General features: G+C 39.2%; 3 protein-coding genes and 1 non-coding gene across 5 annotated transcripts; 1 reads left to right on the top strand and 3 right to left on the bottom strand.

Moving 5' to 3' along the window:
• Window positions 1-8467: 8467 nt before the first annotated feature.
• Window positions 8468-10356, top strand: BDCG_06910. Of its 2 annotated transcripts, XM_045422667.1 has the most exons (4): window positions 8468-8547; window positions 8618-8841; window positions 8931-9231; window positions 9325-10351. In XM_045422667.1, the coding sequence occupies exons 3-4, from the start codon at window positions 9187-9189 to the stop codon at window positions 10270-10272; spliced, it is 993 nt and encodes a 330-aa protein (XP_045281897.1). In that variant the 5' UTR covers window positions 8468-8547; window positions 8618-8841; window positions 8931-9186; the 3' UTR covers window positions 10273-10351. The 2 variants fall into 2 exon arrangements, with proteins under 2 accessions (XP_045281897.1, XP_045281898.1); XM_045422668.1 differs by lacking the exon at window positions 8618-8841 and having other exon boundaries at window positions 9325-10356.
• A 2578-nt stretch (window positions 10357-12934) lies between these two features.
• BDCG_17423 lies at window positions 12935-13006 on the bottom strand. The gene has a single exon. It is a non-coding gene; the product is annotated as a tRNA-Trp (tRNA).
• A 24-nt stretch (window positions 13007-13030) lies between these two features.
• Window positions 13031-15802, bottom strand: BDCG_06908 (serine/threonine-protein phosphatase PP2A catalytic subunit). Its single transcript, XM_045422666.1, has 6 exons — window positions 15253-15802; window positions 15061-15102; window positions 14869-14974; window positions 14253-14786; window positions 14065-14137; window positions 13031-13958 (listed from the first exon to the last, which is right to left on the bottom strand). Exons 1-6 carry the CDS (start codon window positions 15412-15414, stop codon window positions 13886-13888), a joined length of 990 nt encoding a protein of 329 aa, XP_045278256.1. The 5' UTR covers window positions 15415-15802; the 3' UTR covers window positions 13031-13885.
• Window positions 15803-16017: 215 nt separating this feature from the next.
• On the bottom strand, window positions 16018-17254 carry BDCG_06907 (uncharacterized protein; the record flags this gene model as incomplete). Its single annotated transcript, XM_045422665.1, has 3 exons — window positions 16018-16778; window positions 16851-16970; window positions 17053-17254. 3 exons carry the CDS (start codon window positions 17252-17254, stop codon window positions 16018-16020), a joined length of 1083 nt encoding a protein of 360 aa, XP_045278255.1.
• Window positions 17255-21318: the final 4064 nt, after the last annotated feature.

Genomic DNA, 21318 nt, shown 5'->3' with positions numbered 1-21318 from the left:
AGTTTCTCTTCAAATAATCACACAGGGTCATATATCACTGTATTGACTGAGAGAAGAAGCAGCATTATAACAGCAGTGAGAGAAGCAGAGAACAGACTGAATATAGACAAACTGACTGACAGAAGAGATAACATCTCACTGCAAGGCACAGTAACTATCATCACAGCTGCAAAAGAAGTAGAAGAAGAAGAAGATATAATAATGAGAGCAGTGCTTTCACAGCTCATTAATATCATCATCTTCATCTTCAACCTGACTTTCTTAGCAGTTACAGAGACTGTCACTGCATCATGAAGACATTTACTCACTAGAAAACATCAGAATAAGTTCTCTACTATTCTTCAAGAATGATACTCTCATGCACTCACTATTGCAGATGAGAGAGAGAGAGAGAAAATTATATTATAAAAGAGAAGATCTTTTCAAAAAAATCCTGCTACTACTGTTAGCTTTATCTCTAAAATATACTACTTTTGCAGAGAATTTCATATATAGAACAGAATATATTGAAAGATCTATAAGTTACTTATTAACTATGTTTTTTCACATTTTAAATTAATATATAAGAAACTCACTTATCATGTGTTTAATTTGAACAAAGATGAGAAAAGAAAGATTTATACAGTCAGCAGAAAAACTCATCTATTTCTTTATATTATACACAGTACACACACTGTCAAATTAATTGATAACTGTTACTATACAATAAAGATAATTTCTAATCTGATAATCTTGAGAGTATTAAGACTATACTTTTAAAGAGAAGAGTATTATCATACTTCTGATCATATCAAGACTCTGTTACAGTTTTATACAGCTTATCACTTTTATACAGATGATTTCATTCTATTCAAACTAGTTTTCAATCACTCTATAACATTATTTAAATATATTACAGAAAGATTTAATTGATAAATATGAGAATCTCACTTCTATATAAGATTAGCAGATTACTCTTTCTTAATAATAAGATACTGCTGAGATATCACTCCAGCTATTCTCACTCATGAAATAAGAGAAGAGTATTCACTCATTATCTATATAGAATAGCTAGATACTGACTTCTTATCAAAGAAATCAGTAATTCATTTTACTCTGACTGAAATATATACAAGAGTTACTGCATATCTTATACAATCTTCTTAGTATACTAAGTATTATATCTGTGATATTCTCACAATATTTCTGTAGCCTACAAGCTCACTATTTAAGCAAGATAGTTAAGCTCACTTATACAGCTTTCTAAAACAACTATCTCTACATGACACTGCTGACTAGTCATCACTTCAGTTCCGTCACATTACAGGTTAAGTAATTCAAATTATAATATAATAGAACTGAAGTAATGACTAGTCAGTGATATTATATAAAAGTAGTTATTTAAAAAGCTGTATGAGTGAGTTTGACTATTTTACTTGAATAGTAAGCTCATAGACTACAGAGTTATTATAAGAATATCACAGATATAATACTTAATATACTAAGAAGATTGTATAAAACACACAGTAACTCTTGTATATATTTCAGTAGTAGAAAAAGATAAATTACTGACTTCTTTAATAAGAAGTCAGTATCTAGCTATTCTATATAGATAATGAGTGAATATTCTTCTTTCATTTTATAAGTGAGAATAGTCAGAGTAATATCTCAGCAGTATCTTATTACTAAGAAAGAGTAATCTGTTAATCTTATATAGAAGTGAGATTCTTATATTTATTAATCAGATCTTTCTATGATATATCTGAATAATATTATAAAGTAGTTGAAAACTAATTCAGATAAAATGAAATTATCTGCATGAAAGTAATAAGCTGTGTGAAATTATAACAGAGTCTTAACATGGTCAGAAGTATGACACTTCAACTATTTTATATTATATAATTTATACTAAATTAATTATTAACTGATTTTCAATCAATTATTAATTACTTAAATATATAGATTGAATCTATTTTTATTACTATAATTAATTCAGAACTAATTCAGAATTAATTTAAAATTAATTTAAAATTAATTATTAAATATTTTTATTTTGATATATTTTAAAATTCTGTAAAATATCTCTTTATATTCTACATGAATTTATCTGTTTATTTAATTAATTATAAATCAGCTATACATACTTTGATTAATTAATGAGCTGAATGAATAAGTGAATTGAAAGATTGAAAGTCAATTATTAACTGATTATTACTGATGTATACAGAAAACTTGACCTTGCTAAGTGCGTCACTTGACCTCATTATGTAAGCTGACCTCGCAAATGTGGCCCGTGCTACTACCTGACCTCGCTCAATACATCTTTTCTTGTAATTTGAAATCACTTAATTATTTACCATCAATTCTACAATCAATTTAAAATCAATTTAAAATCAATTTAAAATCAATTTAAAATCAATTTAATACTGAAATTATTCTTGAATTTAATAATAAAGTAAGTATTTATATAATTTACACTGAATTGATTATTAATTGATTTTCAATCAATTATTAATTACTTAAATATACAGATTGAATTTATTTTATTACTATAATTAATTAACAATTAATTCAGAATCAATTCAAAATCAATTTAAAATCAATTTAATACTGAAATTATTCTTGAATTTAATAATAAAGTAAGTATTTATATAATTTATACTGAATTGATTATCAACTAATTTTCAATCAATTATTAATTACTTAAATATATAGATTAAATCTATTTTTATTACTATAATCAATTCAGAATCAATTCAGAATTAATTTAAAATCAATTTAAAATCAATTATTAAATATTTTTATCTTGATATATTTTAAAATTCTGTAAAATATCTCTTTATATTCTATATGAATTTATCTATTTATTTAATTGATTATGAATCAGCTATACATGCTTTGATTGATTGATAAGCTGAGTGAATAAATGAATTGAAAGATTGAAAGTCAATTATCAACTGATTATTACTGTATTATACAAGGTCAGAGTCATGATTATGTAACAAGATCAAGTGACGCACTTAGCAAGGTCAAGTTTTTATAGAATAGTTGAAGATTGTATTGATAGATCTATCTACAGAAACATATTATAGTGATGAGTCACGTGATCTAGTGAGATCGCTAACCGCAATGACTGTAAGAGCTAACACTCTCTCTTGAGATAACAAGAATCACATACAAAAAAAAACACTCAAATCATCAAGATAGTCTGTCAAAATCAAATACAAATGTAAAATTAAACATTCTCAACTTTTATGCCTGTAAGACCTAGCAAAATTATGAATTGTGCAAATGTCACATTATCTAGAGATTTAATGAGTTCATCTGCCATCATCTGAGTGATGAGAATGTACTCTAAATCAATAACCCTCTGATTCAACTGTCAATGTGAAAAATGAAAATATGTGTCAATGTGCTTGCTTCAGGCTGTAATGACTGCCACCTTTATAAGATCTATAACATTCTTATTATCAGTGAGAATCTGTATCAGAGATGTAGTGATAAAGCTGAGCTTAATCATGAGGTTCTGAATTCATGTTGCTTCACAGACTGCCTCACTAAGAGTCACATATTCAGTCTCATTGAAACTCAGAGATATACAAGATTGCTTTGCTGAACATCATGAAATCAGGCTGTCTGTGAGCTTAAAAATATAGCTGAATATTGATTTCCTATCATCATTCAAGAGGCCGGCTCAATCAGAATCCGAGTAGCTGAAGAGTAGGTAGAAATCATCAGAGAAATCAGAGATAATGAAAGAATCAGTAGAAATGAAAAAATCAGTAGAAATGAAAGAAACAGACTTCTCATACAGGCTGCATCTGTAGAAAATACTCAGATTCATGATCTCTTTCAAATAATGTATAATGTGTAATAGAGCCTTTCAACATTGAGGTGTTGAATCAATGTTTCATTGAGTGAGTAGTGAGACAGTGTGAGTGATATCAGAATATGTTTTAACTGCAAGATATTGCAAGCAACTCATATCATGTTAATATCACTGAATTGTGAAATCAGTCTCTTTCTCAGATATAGAGAAATCATCAATATGAAATCTATTCTTTATAGATGTTCTAGCAATAGCTGTATTATCAAGATAGAAATCTTCAACAAGGCATTTGATATATTGACAATGTATTAAATTAATTTTCTTGTTTGAATAATTGATCTTTATACTCAAATACTTAGTTAACTGATGTAGATTCTTGACTTTCAATTTCTCACTGAGTATACTCACTAGTCAATCAGCATTCTCAGAAGCTTCAGATATAATGTTGAGATCATCAATGTAGATTGTTATATAGAGATGATATCTGAATGTATAATATCAGAGTACTGAATTATGAGTGCTGACTGTAAATTCAAGATCACTTAACAGAGCTGTTAAGTAATTATATCAGATCTTCACTGCAGAGTTCAGATTATATAGACTATTCTCAATCATGCAGACAAGTGTTTTCAGTGAATCTGTCTCAAATCTGATGAATTGTCTCATATAGACCTTCTTAGTGAGATGCTTATAAAGATATATCATCACTATATTCATCTGATGAAGTGTTCAACTGTGTAGTACTGCTATTGCAAAAAGAATATAATTAGCAGTATCAGTGATAACAGAAGTATAGATCTCTTCTCTAGAATTCTTCTTAAATCAGTTATCACAAATCACTCAATGTGATTTTCTAAGAATATTATCAGAATCAGCATTTGAGTTCACAGATCTATCTTTCTCAAGGAACACTTAATAATCTGAAGCAATCAGTTCATCTCTCAGAACATCAGATCTAGAAATCAAACTTCATGTATTGTATCTCTTCAGGTCAGTAATCTCGCGTTGCATGAACTTTTTCCAATAATCTTCTATCTCTTCTAGCTGAGATGTGGTGTTCTTATAGAACTTCGGGAGGTTACCTGTAATGAGGCTTGAAGTGTAAGTAGCCAGCGATTTCATGGGCCGCAATCATGTGGAATTCGGATCATCAATATCAGAAGCATCTTCATTATCAATCAGATGAATATCAGGTTTCAGTTTCAGTTCTGATTTACCAGCATTATTAATAAGTGCCACAGATGTGACAACTGGTTTTTCAGTGATTGAAAACCTCACATCACTACTGACAATAATCTTATCAGATTCAGAATGTCATAGGCGATATATCAATATGCCACTGAATTCAATGATATGATAGAAATTGGCATGTGAAGAAAGCTTATCCGCGGGCTGCTGAGATTCATGCAAGTGAATAAAAACCTCTGCACTTAATCAGTGAAAATACCTTACATTCAGTGAGATATTTGTAAGTGCATATTAAGAAATCTTATGTGAACTTGAAATTACAGAGATCTCTGTAGTAGAGGATTAAAATTTCAAGTTGTAAAGAACTGTAGATATGAGAGTATTATTAATTATTGTAATCACTGTCTCTAGAACATCTGTTCAGAACTTCTTGAAAAGATTATCTTTTAAAAGAGCAGCTCTAATCTGTTTCATAATAGTACAGATTTCATGTTCAGAAATGCCATTCTGATGTGATGAATATAATGCTGTTAGTTCTCATTTGATATTATATAAATTCATAACTGTGTGTATATATGTGAATTGGAAAACATCATCAATATCAGTTCATAGAAAAGCAGGAATTGTATATCTGAGATTATTTATGAATCTGAGTCATAACTCAAAGTATTGAACAGTCTCATTCTTGAACTTTAAAAAATACACTCAATGATAGCAGATTGCATCATAGATAATAAGCATTCAGTATTTTATTTCCTGATGAGACTCTAAGAGATAATCAGAGAGATCTTTCAATGTATATCTATTATCTGCAAGATTAATATAAATCTTCTCAATGAGTTAAATAGATCTAGGCATTGATGTTTTCAAATAATCTTATGTCATATCAGTCTTGACACATTTCTTGCAAAAGAACTTAGTCTTAGAGTCTTTAATTGTAACTTCAGTATGAAAATCCTTGATCATAGTAATTATAGTATCAGCATGAATATGACTGAGATCACAGTGTCAGTTCAAAAGAGTCTTTGATATTCTTGTATTCTTGAGATCTGTATTCAGAACTGTAGAATCAATGTTATTAACAGTAGTAGCAGTAGTTATAGAAAGATTAACTTTTCAGTCAAAATTATACTTATGTGACATTATAATATACTTGACTATCTTGTTCAGATGATTGAGATTCTCATTGAACTTTCATTCATTGATCTTATATATATTATTCTGAGCAGTTCAAACTGCATGAAAAATAATGCTGTTCAGAGCTCTGTAAATGAAAAATAAGAGAATAGTGAAAGATAATATAAATTAAAATCTCTGATCTTCAAGCTTTACAAATGAGAGTAGATTAACTGTAATATTAGAAATATAGTGAACATTCTGCAAGTTAATATTATCACTCTCAATCTTCAAGATAACAGTTCTAATCTTCTTGACAAACTCAGTTCTCTCAGTCACAGAATTGACAGAGATATTATTATTAAAAGATTTGATATTTGAAAAAGAATGAAGCTCACTCATTATATTCAGACTTACACATGTGTTCAAATATCAAGATCTAGAGAATGATTTTCTGATAACTATGAAGAAGAAGTAGAACTCAATCTTTGTAATTACTGCATTCACTGCTGATTAAGAACTTATCAAGTCATTCTTCTTCTCTTTCTTCTTGTCATTCTTCTTGTCATTCTTCTTTTTCTTTTTATCAGAGTGTAAGATGAAACACCTGTTAACAGTATATTTATATCTTCTACAGTGAGTGCACTTTTATATAGATATGCTTTTATTCTCATCTTTATTTTTATCTTTGTTCTTTTTCACAGTCACAGAATCAGTCTAAGACTGCTTTTTTCACTCAGTGATAATCTTCTTAAATGTTCAATTGATCAGTTGCTTTATCAAATCATTGATATCAATATTAACAATGAGTTTCTGATTAGTGAAGAAAAACTTATTTAAATGTATCTTAATAAATGATCTTTGATAATTCTGCAGATTGTTGAGAAAAAGATCATAGTATATATTCTCAGTGCTCTGACAGAGCTTCTTATAATAAGTAATAAAATAGCAGAAATATCTCTGAAAAGTAAGATAATCATTCTTCTTAACTTATAATTTTATCAATTTCTTGAAGATATTAACTTATTCTTCTGTCAGTAATATTGTATATTTAATATTGATCTTATCTCACAGAGCTGCAGTATTATCAGCTTTCAAGATTTTAATAGTGATTTGAACATTTTCAATAAGACTTGATAGTATATATCTATATAGAGACTTGAAATAAATCCTTCACTTCTCAGAGTTGATATGATATGTAAAAGAGAATTCTCATTGAGTTCTCAATAGAATGTCAGTTTCATTAATAACTTTTATATCAGTTAATATATCAACATATCAGGCTTTATAATTAGAGTCATTAAATATAATTACTGATTTAATATCTAGTGTATATTTAACTTTCTTCTGATATTTCTGTAACTCATTTCTTATAGTATCTCTTTATACAGAGATAGATATAGTGAGATGTTAAGTAATTTCAGCTGCAGTTATTTGATTCTGTAGTATTATCTGTATAAGATTCATAAGATTGCCTGCAGTGTAATAGATAGATTGATTTGAATCACTGTTAAAAGTCAGCATTCTGAGAGTGAGAAATAGTGAAGAATTTAAAGAGTTAAAATGAATAGATTCTACAGATAAATGTTAACTCTGTTTTTCTTTATTCTGAAGTTTCTCTGTTATCTCATCATTATTAAATTTCATACTCTGATAAAAACTGATCTCAGTCTTATCTTGCAAGTCAGAAGCTTTCTCATAATAAGTGATTATTCTATTAATAAGTTATCTAGTGAAGTGTGTAATTCTGAGTCTTAAGCTGAACTCTGAAGTAACAGATATATTACTTATATTAAGATGACTCTACTTCTTCTAGATATGTAAAAAAAAAAAAGTGATAAAAAGTAATATTCTTCACAATGAAGAATGTGCTTTCTTAAAAAAAATAAAGTATATAAATCTACTGATCAGCAGATTCAGAGAAAATGAAATATCTCTAATAAAGAGTAAGAGTCTTTTCAAAAAAGATGAACTATTCATGTCAAAAATGTTGATTTAATGTTCTAAAAAGAAAAATGTGTCATTCAGGCTATAATCTGTAGAATAGTTGAAGGTTGTATTGATAGATCTATCTACAGAAACATATTATAGTGGTGGGTCACGTGATCTAGTGGGATCGCTAACCGCAACGGCCGTAAGGGCCAACAGTTTTCTGCTTCCTGTTATTACTGTATTGTGTGAGGTCAGGGTCATGATTATGTAATGAGGTCAAGTGGCGCACTTAAGCGAGGTCAAGTTTTCTGTATACACCCGGGGGTTGTAACCCCCGATGTGCCGAGTTATCTGACTAAGCCACCAACCCAAACATCCAACATTCCAACCCGGGAGATTATTTTCAAATTTATTTTCTCTATTATTATTATAATCTCTACGGCGTAAATATTAATTGTTGAGATGGAAGACTCTTGTATATCAGGGTCTGACAGAGATTGCAGGTGAGAGCACTTAGCTTACGTTACAAATCATCTAACTAGCATCTAGGGCCTGGTTAAATAACATAAGAAGATGCGATTCGGAGCTGCTTAACTATGCCGGAACACCTTTGCTTTGCCATGCCTGTCCGCCATGATTTATTATTATTATTATTGTAGCTATGATTGGTATTCGGCCAGCAGCCCGTCGGGGAGAATTGGCCCTTCTGCCGACGGTGAACAAGATGGGCCGCTCCTCCACACTGGTGGTTAGATCGTGGTTAGATCGTGGTTAGATCGCGGTTTGAAGAACTTGAAGTTTTATCCCCCTTTGCGCCAAAAATAAATACATAAAGGCATTTGCCTCCTTTCTCAAAATGGAGAAAACTAACCTGACTCTGACTTAGCTCTATACGGAGTACATTACTTGGATTGTCAATATTGATGGCCTTGTTCAGGAACAAAAGGCCTCCCTTGGTTTAATACATTTTGCCCTTAGCTCCATTATTTTTAATCCCAGAGCGACTCCTTTTCAAGTCCAGGGCATACAATAGCCAGGCATTCTTCAAGATTCACCCTCGTGGGAAAGAAAGCTCAGGCCCCTCTGGCCAGATCGGAAGAAAGTCAAAGTCACCCTGTAGAACAGGCGAGAGAAGCCTCCGGATGTCTCAACAATCTGGTTTCCCACCCGGGCCCCCAGGGGGAAAGGTATGAAATGGCAGTTTTTTATATATCTAACTAATGAATGACATCTCTGCCGAGAGAGATGCCTTGAAATTGACAATTACTTTCACGACTTAGCCCATGGGCCCTCCACCTGGCCCTCCGTACCCCCCTACTACTGCAGGCATGGGAGGTCGACCGTCAACCTCTGTAGACGTCCCCATTACCGCAGTGTTCCTCGCGATATTTATCACTGGTGCTGCCTGCCACATGGCTCTCTTCCGAAAAAACATGACTCGAGGCCATAAATTCATACCATCAGCAGCAACCTTCGGCGTCTGCATGACGAGAATCACAGCTTCCGTGCTCCGGATCGTATGGGCGAACCGCCTGACCAACACCCAGATCGCAATCGCAGCACAGATCTTCGTTGCCGCGGGCGTTCTACTACTCTTCATTCTTAACCTCCTGTACACCCAGCGCATCTTCTGCGCCACCCATCCGCGCATAGGCTGGTCACGGCCATTCTCCTACACCTTCAAGGCGCTCTTCGTCCTCATCGGACTGACCCTCGTGATGGTTATCACAGCCACCGTCCAAAGTTTCTACACCTTAGACACAGACATCCGATTGACCGACCGCAATCTCCAATGGTGGGGCGTGTCCTATTTCACCTTCGTCTCCTTCCTCCCAATCCCCTTGCTCGCCTTCATCGTGCTAGCCCCGCGTCGCCAACCCACCGAGCAATTCGGCCAGGGGAGCCTCAGGGCAAAGGTCCTCATCACAGCTAGCGCTTCCCTACTGCTGTGTCTCGGAGCGGGTTTCCGTGCAGGAACGACTTTCATGCCTCCACGCATGGCCAACGATCCAGCGTGGTATCACCACAGGGCATGCTTTTATATCTTTAATTTCGGCATCGAAGCTACGGTCGTGTTTCTCTACTTCTTTTCACGGGTGGATTTGAGATTCCACGTCCCCAACGGCAGTTCCAAAGTGCGAACTTACACGGTTGACAGTACTACTAATAATGTAGATGAGAAAGATTCCGATTCTGAAACCAGCCGAGCTCCTGAGTCCGCTTCGTGAGGTATAATGCTGTTAATAGGTTATATGATTCATACATTTCATGCTTCTTCTTGTTTGTATAGACCATGGAAATTCTCTCTCTCTCTCTCTCTCTCTTTTTTTTTTTTTTTTTTTTTTTTTTTTTTTTTTTTTTTTTTTTTTTTTTTCCTATATAAAATATACGGGAGTACAGTACCCACTGGCGTTTTCCTTCTGCCCCGCATTTGAAGATAATGATGTTCTCATTTCACCTCTCTCATACATGCACATGGCTCCGCGATAATTTCCCTTTTTTTTTGCACTTTTTTTGCACAATATCCTTTACATATATAGATAGATAGATAGACATCTCCCAGCCAATGGATTCCATTTAATACCCTACCATCCCAACCCGTCTAAAACAAACTCCCACTTCCTATCCCTAAAAAAGAATCAAACTCTGCAAAACACAACCCACCCACCCTAGTCAATCTACATTTCCCTTATTCCCTCTGCAACGTCCTCAAACCCCCTAGCAGCCAAGAACTCCGTCCCCATCGAAAAAGTAGCTTCGAACCCTATAGAGACCGCCGCGCTCGCAACCTCCTCCGCACTCGAAAATCCTCCCCACAGGCGTACTCTTCACCCCAATCTGCACAAACATCTCCTTCTCCACCTCTGAGGGAGGCATAGCCGATGTTCGCGAAGAGGAAATCGATGGGCACATCCCGGGCCGAGGTAGGCTTCGATCGCGGTTTGGAGGTCAGCGAGGGCGGCACCTGGGGCGGCAGTGACGTCGAATTGCACGACGGGCTGCGTTTGGGGCGCTGATGCTGACGAGGGCGGCTTTTTGCTTCTGCGATGGGTCCTCGATATTCTTGACTGAAAGCCAACTGAATGGCAATGAGGATGTGATATATGTGTCATTTGTGTGTGTGAAGCTCCATGATGCAGTATAATGAAACTCAGCTTCATCAATCATGACTGATGTATCAGAGTTCTCCAGGATAATGATGTACTCAGAGATTGCCTCATGTTCAGATATAGAGAGGAGTTCTGATTGTACTTCCATGTGTGTCTCATTTGCAGATTTGATACACTCATCTCTTCATTTCTTTGCCCAATCCTGCACATTTTGATACACACATGCCCTGCTCTGAAAAGTATCTGAGTTATCAGTCATCACAAATGATCTTAGCAGGATCATAATGTATTCAGAGCAATCATCACTTTCTCAAGAAGTGATAGAATATGTTGTATAGAGCTTGAGTTGATCAGCTTGATAGATTAATGTTATTATGTAAATTATGTTATTGTAGACAGATTCATCCTGCTTGTATGACTGAAGTTTATATATTTCTCAAACTCTCATTGCAAATTGTAACAAGCTTGTCATTGTAGCAACGGCAGATGACTCATCAGAGTCTTTAATCTCTTACAAGAAGTTTGATGAAACTATTGAAAGATCTTTCTGTGTTGACAGAACAATGAAATTGCTAAGCTCATCACAGATTTAATGATTTATCTGCTTAAACTGAGCATCAAAAAAGTGATCAAATTCTTGCTTAGAGAACTTTGAGAGTGAGAGAAGCTCAGAGTTGTGTCAGTCATTCATTGAGCTCGAGTCAGTTATTCAGTTATGTCAGTTTCTGGCCATTGTGATATTTATATTCAGATAGACACCATGATCAACTAATGTTGTTGAAAGTTCTGATCATAGAGTGTAGTGCTTGATGCTTGTAGTCTTTGTAGTGATCTTATTGTCACTATCATCTGAAGCAGACCCTGCATGTCACTTCTGGCAGCCTGAACTACTTGTGCTCATTGATCAATAAAAACGAATACAAGGATCTGGGAACTGATTTGATGTAAATATCAGCATGAGTGTCATACAGTATGCTGCTAAAATTACATACCTTCTTAAGGTCAGACAAGTCAGGCTCACCCCCGCCTGGAGAGCTTCTTTATCTCCTTAAGAGTTTCAGGCTTGCAGCCGCTCAAGGGGTTGAGAGAAGATAGCTGGCAATGATGCTTTAGTGTCGCATGGAAGCTGTCCAAGTTAGTGGCTGACAACAATGTTGTTCTGACTCCATCATCCTGTTCGAAGAGCTGTTAGTTACATGACTGAATTCTCATAAAGTGTCCTAGATCAACCAAATTCTTGACAGATTATCCCAATATACTGATGGGGACCCGCCCGAGCTTCAGTGTTTTGAATTGATGATGTGGTTGTTCAAGATCATTGTTAGGCTCCTGTCATTTGCAAGATGATTCCAGAGAGACTACTAGGCAAGACATATGATGCAAAGATTGTTGGTGACTTGATTCATTTTTTGTGAGTGAATGGTCATTCATATAGTTATCTCAAAAAGCAATTATTTAAGCACATGATGATTGGTGTGGAGCAAGTGGGAGGAAAGCTTTATGTGGCACTGGGAAATTGGACAATAGCAACACCCAGTTGGTGAAGATCATTCCGCAAGCTTCCCAGAGCTCATTGCAGGCTTGGTTTGCTCGCAGGAACAGATAATTGTTCTTCTTGGACAAACAGGTCACCATGGCTCTGTAACAAAGGTCATTGACGCCCTTGCCTGACACGAACCCATGTTCAGGTTTTTTTAAGTTGCCTCAAGAGTTAAAACACTCGATGCTTACTCTTGACAACGTGGACGGGAAAAAAAAAAAAAAAAAGAAGAGAATCTGATGAACCCGATGTGATTTGAACACATAACCTTCTGATCTGGAGTCAGACGCGCTACCGTTGCGCCACAGGTCCTCGCTTGCTGCCGATGGAATTCGGTGATGTTTCTGTAACCTGGTCGAGTTGTGGGGGACATAATTGTAACTACCAAAGCCTCGCATCCAGACAGCATCGCTGATCCTTTCTCTCATACGCACGAGAGAAAGTCAGTCTCCCCTCCCAATGTAACATCTACATAAGCGCTGAGAACTTCCATAGGTATCCTCCCTCACCCTAAGACCACTCCCGCATCCCCCCCGCCCATCTCACAACGCGGAAGGAGGAAGAAAAGCAGGCAGAAAGGAAAAGAAGACTATTACGCATATCATGTTGTCACGACTATTTACTTCTGAACTCTGTACTCCCCCCCGTTGCATTCTTGTCCGCCTCGCGTCTTGTTTTTTGATCCCATCCCATCCCCCCACCCGGAGCATGAACTCAGCCGCTCGGATGGGGATTTATTCATTCATACAACGTCAAGATAAAAGAGAAGGGTGAGGGAAGAAAACCTACTACTATATCTGCATAATATCAAAAGAAGAAAACAAAAACAGTAAAAAGACCGGGGGGAGGGGAAGAAAATGACAAGAAAGATAAAAAAGCGGGCAAAGGCAAAAAGTCTCGAGCTGCAAATCAAATGGTAATGTTGCTGCAACCCAAATAACTGATTAAAGATGAAGCTGGAAATTTAATTTTCTTCTTTGTGTTGAGTTTTTGGTTCGTTTCTTTCGTTTCTTGCTTTTTATCTCTCTCTGTAAAATGCGCAGAAGACACAAGCAAAAATAGAAAAGGAAAAAAGAAAAAGAAAAAGAAAGGGAGAAGTAATTAGGTATAAAAGGTTGAGTGAGGAATAGATAGGCACGCGGTGCTTTGCATTGTTTGCATTGTTGCATTGGATGAGAACATGATTTCTATCTAGAGGAAGTAGTCTGGCGTGCGGCGGGAGACCATGGGTTCTCCAGCGCGTGGGCAAGGGTCGAATTGGAGGCTGGAGCGTAGGAAAAAGAAAAAGAGAGGGGGGAGGGATCTAGGGTCAGCAATTTGTTTGCGGGAGGGGTGTGGTATTATGGAGGAGAGGGAGAGGGTCCACTTACAACGTGTATTTGAGATGCTCGTCGATTTCCATGATGGCAGCTTGGTTGCCGCATCGATAACAGTAATTCGGAGCTGTTGATCCAAACACATGGACGCACACGCGACAAAAAAAAATGTTAGCCTATATCCTAAACAGTTGCTTCTAAAGTAAGATAGGAAATTGTAAGAGGAAAAGAGAGAGTTTCACCTGAGAATATAGTCACCACATTTCGATCTTGCGACCAGTTGTACCCCTCCATCACCAACTGATGAGCTCTTGCAACCAGGGTCAATCCATTGTTATGATTAAACGCCTCCGAAATATCCTGCCCAAAGGTATAGCCAGCGCCACGCGGCGAAATACCCCACCCACATCTATCATCCGGGTCACTCCAGAGCAAGTCACACATGGGGCCTTCATGGGGCACTTCCTGAATCCGATCCAGCGAGCGGATATTGTCCAGGGTGTCGATGGACGGACTCAAACCACCGTGGAGACAGAATATCTGGTTGTCGATCAGGGCGGTGAGGGGCAAATAGTCGAAGAGATCTGTGAAGTATTTCCAGACATTGGCGTTGCCGTATTTCCGCAGGCACTCGTCATAGAAGCCGTAGACTTGAGTAATCTGACGCGATTCGTGGTTGCCGCGGAGGATCGTGATGCGTTGTGGGTAACGGATCTTCAGAGCGACGAGGAGAGTCACCGTCTCGACGGAGTAGTAACCACGGTCGACGTAGTCGCCTTTTAATTGTTATAATAGGTTAGTAAATGAGCATACAGAAGGACAAGTAAGTGGGGGAACAAAAGCGCTCGCTCTTCTTACCCATGAAAAGATAGTTGGTATCAGGATTAGGGCCGCCGATACGGAACAGCTCCATGAGATCATGGAACTGGCCGTGTATATCTCCGCAAACTGTCACTGGGCATTTCTGTGAGAGAATAAACCATGGATTAGCATACGGGAACAAATGCACCGCTAATAAGTTAGATGCAAGACGGACGGCGGGATACATACCACTGGCTGAACATTCGACTCCTCTTGTAGTACCTCTCTCGCCTATATTGCAGGAGAAAACCCAGCATTAACTTTAAACCTGAATAAAGAGCATCCCAAAAAGCCGGGCACAGATTTATCGCCATCGTGCTTTTGAGCGCTATTGTTCCCATTCTTCCTTGAGCTCCCGCGGAAAATATAATAGAAACTCACCCTATCGCACAATCTCTGTACATCTTGCTCAGCCAGCTGCTTGCAGGTCATCAGGCTCTCAATCCAGCCATCCAGCGTGGGTATTGACTCTGGATCGCTTGTAGGAGAGAGGTGGTGAGGCTCGGGTGATCGTCCTGAATCGATCTCCATTTTATTGTCCATAGAAAAGAAAAGAGGGACTGGGGGGGAGGCGGGAGGAGACAAGACTATGGTGATGTCAGGTATCACCGAATGGATGGAGGGGTGTCGTTAGCAGCGGGCGGTGCGTGGGCGCGTGCGTGGGGGAAGCAAGGGAACAAGGAGCAGAAAGTGAAGGAATTGGGTATCAACAAATCATGAAGGAGAGAGAGGGTCTGGTCGTAGCAATGCTTTATTCCAGTGCGGGAGAAGCGAGTAGAGCTGTAGCTGCTGAGACAGGCGTTGATAATGGCGTTTCTTTTGGTCTCTTGGTCTCTCTTCTTCTTCTTTTGTTGTGTTGGAGATTCAGGTTAGTCAGTCGCGCCACAGCCGCAAAATGCACCAGCCACAGTTAGGAGCTGCGCCATCGTTACTGTAATGGATGCTATTCCACATCGTGTTTTTTGTTATTTGCAGGTCTCAAAGCCGTGAGTATTTCATTTGCCATGTGATTTACTTATTATGTACAGTACATACAATAGGATATACAAATTCATGTCACAAACAGATGTTAGCGTAAGCGTGATTTCACACATCATATCATAATTAGCAACGTAGCAAGCTAGCTGGTAGTTATGCATCATACCCTTAAATAATGTCACCACCAAAGCCTCCTCCGAATGCTCCGCTGCCAAATCCACCTCCAAATCCACCGCGACCGCCCGGGAATCCAGGGCCACCCCGACCTCGTCCCATCGGTGGCCCATCCCCGGGGCCAATAGGATCGTACCTTGCCCCAGGAGGAACTTGAGGGTTATATTCATCACCGTCACCTCTACCACCTCCATGCTGAAAGATGGGGTCATCAAATGTCGGATGCATGCCTCCCCCACCCTGCGGCCCAAAGTGAGGTACCAGTGGATCGCGAGGCCCCAGACCAGGGGGATATAGATCGCGCTCTCCAAGGTTTGGTCTCCTTGGCCCGTGACCTGCTCCTCCCGGGTGGAACCCGCGCGGAGGGACATTTATCTCGTACTCATCTTCAAACCCAGGCGGGGGGAAATCACCTGCTGGGACTGGCGGCCGTCGTGGGGGTGCAGCAAGTGGATCACCAAAGGGAATCGGGCGGGCTGGTTCCGGGTGACGATCGTCCCGTAGAGGATCTCTTACCGGTTGTCGTGGCTGTCGTACTGGTTGCTCTAATTCACGTTCACGTTGTTCTCGACTAGAGGAGGACCCATCTTCATATCCCTCCTTTTGTAGACCCGGCGCAAGTTTCTGGATTACATTGATTTTAAACAGGGCGATCAAATCGCTGAGTCGCGACGACGAAATAAACACTTGCTCGAGCGACCGGGTAAGTTCCTCGGTGGATTTTGACAAGGGGACGGCTGACTCAGAGATGAAATCTTGACAGGGACGTCAAAGGATGTTGTCTTGTCATGGCCAAGGGGCCAGCGCGTAGATGACTGCGTTGCCACCGAGTCGAGTGATTTTGAGCAAGAACTGCATAGATGATTGCGTGTGGGCATATTTGAAGGCATAGGTGGAGCTGGCGTTCCACTCCTTGGGTAGTAGCGGCGACGAGGGTTCCTGAGATTCTATAGAGTGGGGAGCATCAGTTAGACTGGTTCAGCTGCACAGATCGACTTGTGAAGACAAACGGAAAGGGAAGTCCCAAACCTATTCTGTGGTCTTCCTCCAGGCCAATCAGCCTGAAGTCAACAGCAATCATACAGGCATGCCCAATCAGCGCGATGGCTTCCCAGGGATTTTTCAGTAGCACCTCGACATCATCATTGCCAAAACTCGCCGCAGCGCGATCGAGAATGCTGCGCGATGACAGAGCTTGTTCAGTTCTGCCAGTAGGATTTGAGGCATCCATGGATAATAACAAAATAACACCGCAACGGAAGATGGAAGGGGATCTCCAAAGATGGGTTGATATACAGGTCGAGGTAATTCGTTACCTTTTTCCTCCTGGATTTAATTTGTTGCTGGGGTTCCAAGTTCAGGCGACCATCACATGACGTAATTGCCGCGGCTAGTTATTTAATTTAGGGCTAGAGTCTGAGATGTAGATACTTCGACACTGATTTTAGAGCGAGTACGGACACACATTAGCCATAGTTATTTTATTTATAATGGGGACTCTCTTCGCTAAAACCGTTAGTGGGTAGGAAAGTTAGCCATTGTAGAGATGTCTACGGATTAGAGACCTCTAAAGCTGAGGGGATTTCTAGAGCTAGAGTGTCTAGATATCTGCACAGCCAATAGTACAGTACATACATTGGTTCACTATAATTGAGTGTCCAGGAATTTACTGTATAGCTAAGAATAGCAACCTCGAGTGTCTACATAAACTAAACTATCTATGGTAATGTAATGCACTAACCTATGTAGATCCTGTGAAATCGGTCTGAGATCAATTTTAATTGGTGTGTGTGTCTAGATATCGGATATAACTGTGAAAGCGTGAAAATCCCCATTGACTCAAATGTAGTTATAGGTTCCTTTCAATCTCTTTCTGGCATATCAAGCGAATTAGGGTTGGTGTTGGTAGGTAGTAAGATTTCGACCGAAGAGAACTAAAATTATTTTGGGGTTGGGTTGGAGCGACATCCATATTTAGTCCCAAAGCGGCGATAAGCTTCAAAATACAGATCTGTAGTGTCTAACCAGATAGGGATTGCACAGCCCATGATCTTCGAATTCGCTGACTGTTCATGTGTGCTTCTGGGATACTTCAACGGTGGCGTGAAAGTTCATATCCGCTTTTAGAATTCAGTGTTCTGCTCGAAGGATTCTTCTGCTAGGCATAATAACGTTTAGGGCATGGTACATACTGTTCATGTACATACATGTATGCACATACCTACATCCATGCGGTTCAAACCCGAGTCATAGATCGCCTATCAGAACCTACCCGTTTCGTCTTCGCTCACCCGCTGACCAGCTCTCTCTGCTATCAGAATTGCAAGGTAGATTCCGACGTATTGACGCTTTGCTAGTACTTTTCCTCAGTAGGTATCCGGCCTGTCCCAGAATTTGGGGTTACTTAGTGGATGGAACAAGAACGCCTCTTGAGATATATAGATCAAGTGGGTATATGATCCCAGCCCCGTTGCACAGTTGCCGTTGAGGTTTCACGTGGCTGGATACTTGCAGATGGGGAAGTATGTATGTACGTACATACATGTACAGTACATTACCATTCGCTGGGAACTGATCAGCCCTAAAAAGCTTAACTCCCTAGCGTAGAGAACAGACAAACTTAACTCTAGTTTCTCGTGCTGAATAGCAGGACGGAACTATAATTATACTTATACTTGCTGAAGAAGAAATCATAATCCTCCTGGGCTATCCGCTTCCACTCGCACCAAGACTGGGTTTTGGATTTAGCTGGCCAGCCATAAACCGTTCTTATTCTTACACGCCACCGTACTCTGGCAAGAACTAACCCAGGTAGTTCCCACATAAATTCCGGTGGCTTTGAGCAAGCGTTTGAATCGTATCCTTCAAAGATCAACAAACTCAACAGTCTAAAGGTTCACGGTTCACTGATTCTTCTCCGCCTTCGTGTATACATGGCAAAACTTGGCAGCAATAATCTTCTCCACTGCGATGCCAGCTTATTCAGCCTTCGAAAGTGGGTAGTGTTCGGGTATCCACACACTGATCGGCCTCAAAAGCGTAAATTCCAGCAGGGCCATCTACCGGCCGCAAGGTTAGCCCTTTCAGGTAAATGTTGAAATATCTCGAGCCGTTGGACGACTGGTGGGGAATAATATGTGGTCGGATATTTTAACAGTCTTCCAAAATATCTGCATTCGCTCTACTCGAGCGCTACCCAAGATACATAGCTCTCATTCTCAGCAACTCATAAAGACAATAGTATAGTGCTTTTACCTCTTCACCACAACCCCAGTCTAGTAGGAATGTCACTAATAAATGTAGATAATGTACGTTCTGGACATGCGGCCACGACGAAGTCATGTAATTTAGCCGTTGAGACTAGACGTTTTGATCGACTACTTTAATTCACATTAAGTTTATACCCCGGCCTCGCAAAGCCAATCAGGGCGCTCAATTTTGACGTCATCCAGGAGCTGGCAGGCAGGGGAAGCGGTAAATAACGGTACTGTACGGAGTATATACGCTGTTTCATACGGAGCTTCTCTGATTGGTCGCAACAGCGGTCTTGGCCTGCGCTAAAAAAATAATATACTACTACATACTCACGAAATATTTCACTCCGGAATATGCTGCTGTTGGTAGGATAGTAAAACTATCCAATATTCCGGTATTGCTGTTGCTGTTGCTGTTGCAGATGTCACCTATCGCCTGTAACAAGCCCGTAGACTAGCTTCTGTGTGTGGTTGTTGACATTTCCATCTCCCGTAGATAAGAGGGATATTCCGCGCGATGCCAGTGAAAACAATTACAATCCATCTAAATGTGAGCGTAGGAGGTATAGATAGTGCAATATGCCAAATAACACCCCGGGTTCGTAGTAAACGGGAGGACATAGCCGTAGTTCCCATCATAGTAAACCCTACATCGCCAGCTCCCAACTAGGCCTCATTGTAAAGGATGTTGGTCTGCTACCGATCTTTTTTGTTTCCAATAGACGGGGCCCACGGTAAGGGTCCAATGCAGCATCGGGCGCTGCGAGATACATGACGAACATCCCATTTCGTCCTATACCTTGGGTGATCGGGTTTTGGCATGTATGGCACTGGAAAAGGTTATCTTTAAAAGGTATTGGTCACCGTCGTAGAGCCAAACTCGTAGCGCTTAACCCGAATGATAAGCTCTCGCAGTAGTACTGTACTGCTTGTGCTTGCTGGCCGCGGTGGCGCCTCATGTTTTGCCCGCTGCCTTCCGGCGATTTTCCCTCTTCTCTCCTCTCCTTCCCTTCTTCATATCCCCTCCCATACCTACCATCACAACCCCTTCGTTTGCATAAAAAACCCCGTCTATCTTGACTCTCACTTCATCGCTGTGATTTTAGATGCACATAGTTCTTTGAATCTAAAGAAGCAAGACATTTCAACACCATCAATGATCATTTAGATCCAAACTGTCTATACATAAACTTTCAGATTAGCGTCGTTAACTCCTTCCTCATATAAATCATTCGTCAAAACCACTCACCATTGCGTGCCAACGAGCTCCTATCGCTCGCCCTCAAGAGACACTCTGAAATAGAGCGCTTAAATCGTCATCCCCCTATCAGCCAATATCAATAACGGGTTTCACAACCAGTCCGAAAGGAAAGAAAGACAACCACAAAACAACAACTTCAAGACATTACCACAGCTTCATAGATAGCTGCTATCCACCTCTCATCCTAACTCACTCTTCACAAGAAGTTCCGAAATAGAGAACTTTGTCCGTCAACCCCCTCTCACTCAGCCAATATCAATAAAGGGCTTCACCACCGATCCAAAATAGGAAGAAAGAAAACAACAGCACAACCACTTTGACACAGTATTTCAGCTTACTCAATAGCTGATATACCTCTTCTATCTTCACTCAACCTTCCCTGAAAGCTCTGAGAGTACTTTGTTCACCGACCCCCTATCGGCCAATATCAATCAGCGGTTTCACCACCGATCCAATAGGAAAGAAAGCAAACAACAGCACAACCACTTCAACAAACTACCAGCTTACTTGATAGCTGATATCCCCCTTTTATCTTAAGTCAACTTCCACCGAAAATCTCTGAGGCAGAGTACTTTGTTCACCGACCCCGTCTCGGCCAATATCGATAACGGGCCTCTCCACCAATCCAAAAGGAACGAAAGAAAACAACAAAAAACGACCACGTCAACGCAGTATTCAAGCGGACTCGATAGCTACTATACCCTTCTTATCTTAACCAGTACTCGCTCCACTAAAGCACTATTTATACTATCCACAGACGATAAAATGAACGGTGTCACC

Source organism: Blastomyces dermatitidis (assembly GCF_000003525.1).
Source record: "Blastomyces dermatitidis ER-3 genomic scaffold supercont1.7, whole genome shotgun sequence".
Taxonomy (NCBI): domain Eukaryota; kingdom Fungi; phylum Ascomycota; class Eurotiomycetes; order Onygenales; family Ajellomycetaceae; genus Blastomyces; species Blastomyces dermatitidis.
Note: the sequence above shows the minus strand (reverse complement) of the source record. Positions and strands in the feature narration are given on the sequence as shown.

Coding starts and splice junctions, on each gene's coding strand:
- BDCG_06910 (XM_045422668.1), top strand. CDS start 9,187: ATGTCTCAACAATCTGGTTTCCCACCCGGGCCCCCAGGGGGAAAG. Junction 9,232..9,324: donor CCGGGCCCCCAGGGGGAAAG/GTATGAAATGGC, acceptor TTCACGACTTAG/CCCATGGGCCCTCCACCTGG.
- BDCG_06908 (XM_045422666.1), bottom strand. CDS start 15,414: ATGGACAATAAAATGGAGATCGATTCAGGACGATCACCCGAGCCTCAC. Junction 15,103..15,252: donor TACAGAGATTGTGCGATAGG/GTGAGTTTCTAT, acceptor CCTGCAATATAG/GCGAGAGAGGTACTACAAGA. Junction 14,975..15,060: donor AGTCGAATGTTCAGCCAGTG/GTATGTATCCCG, acceptor ATTCTCTCACAG/AAATGCCCAGTGACAGTTTG.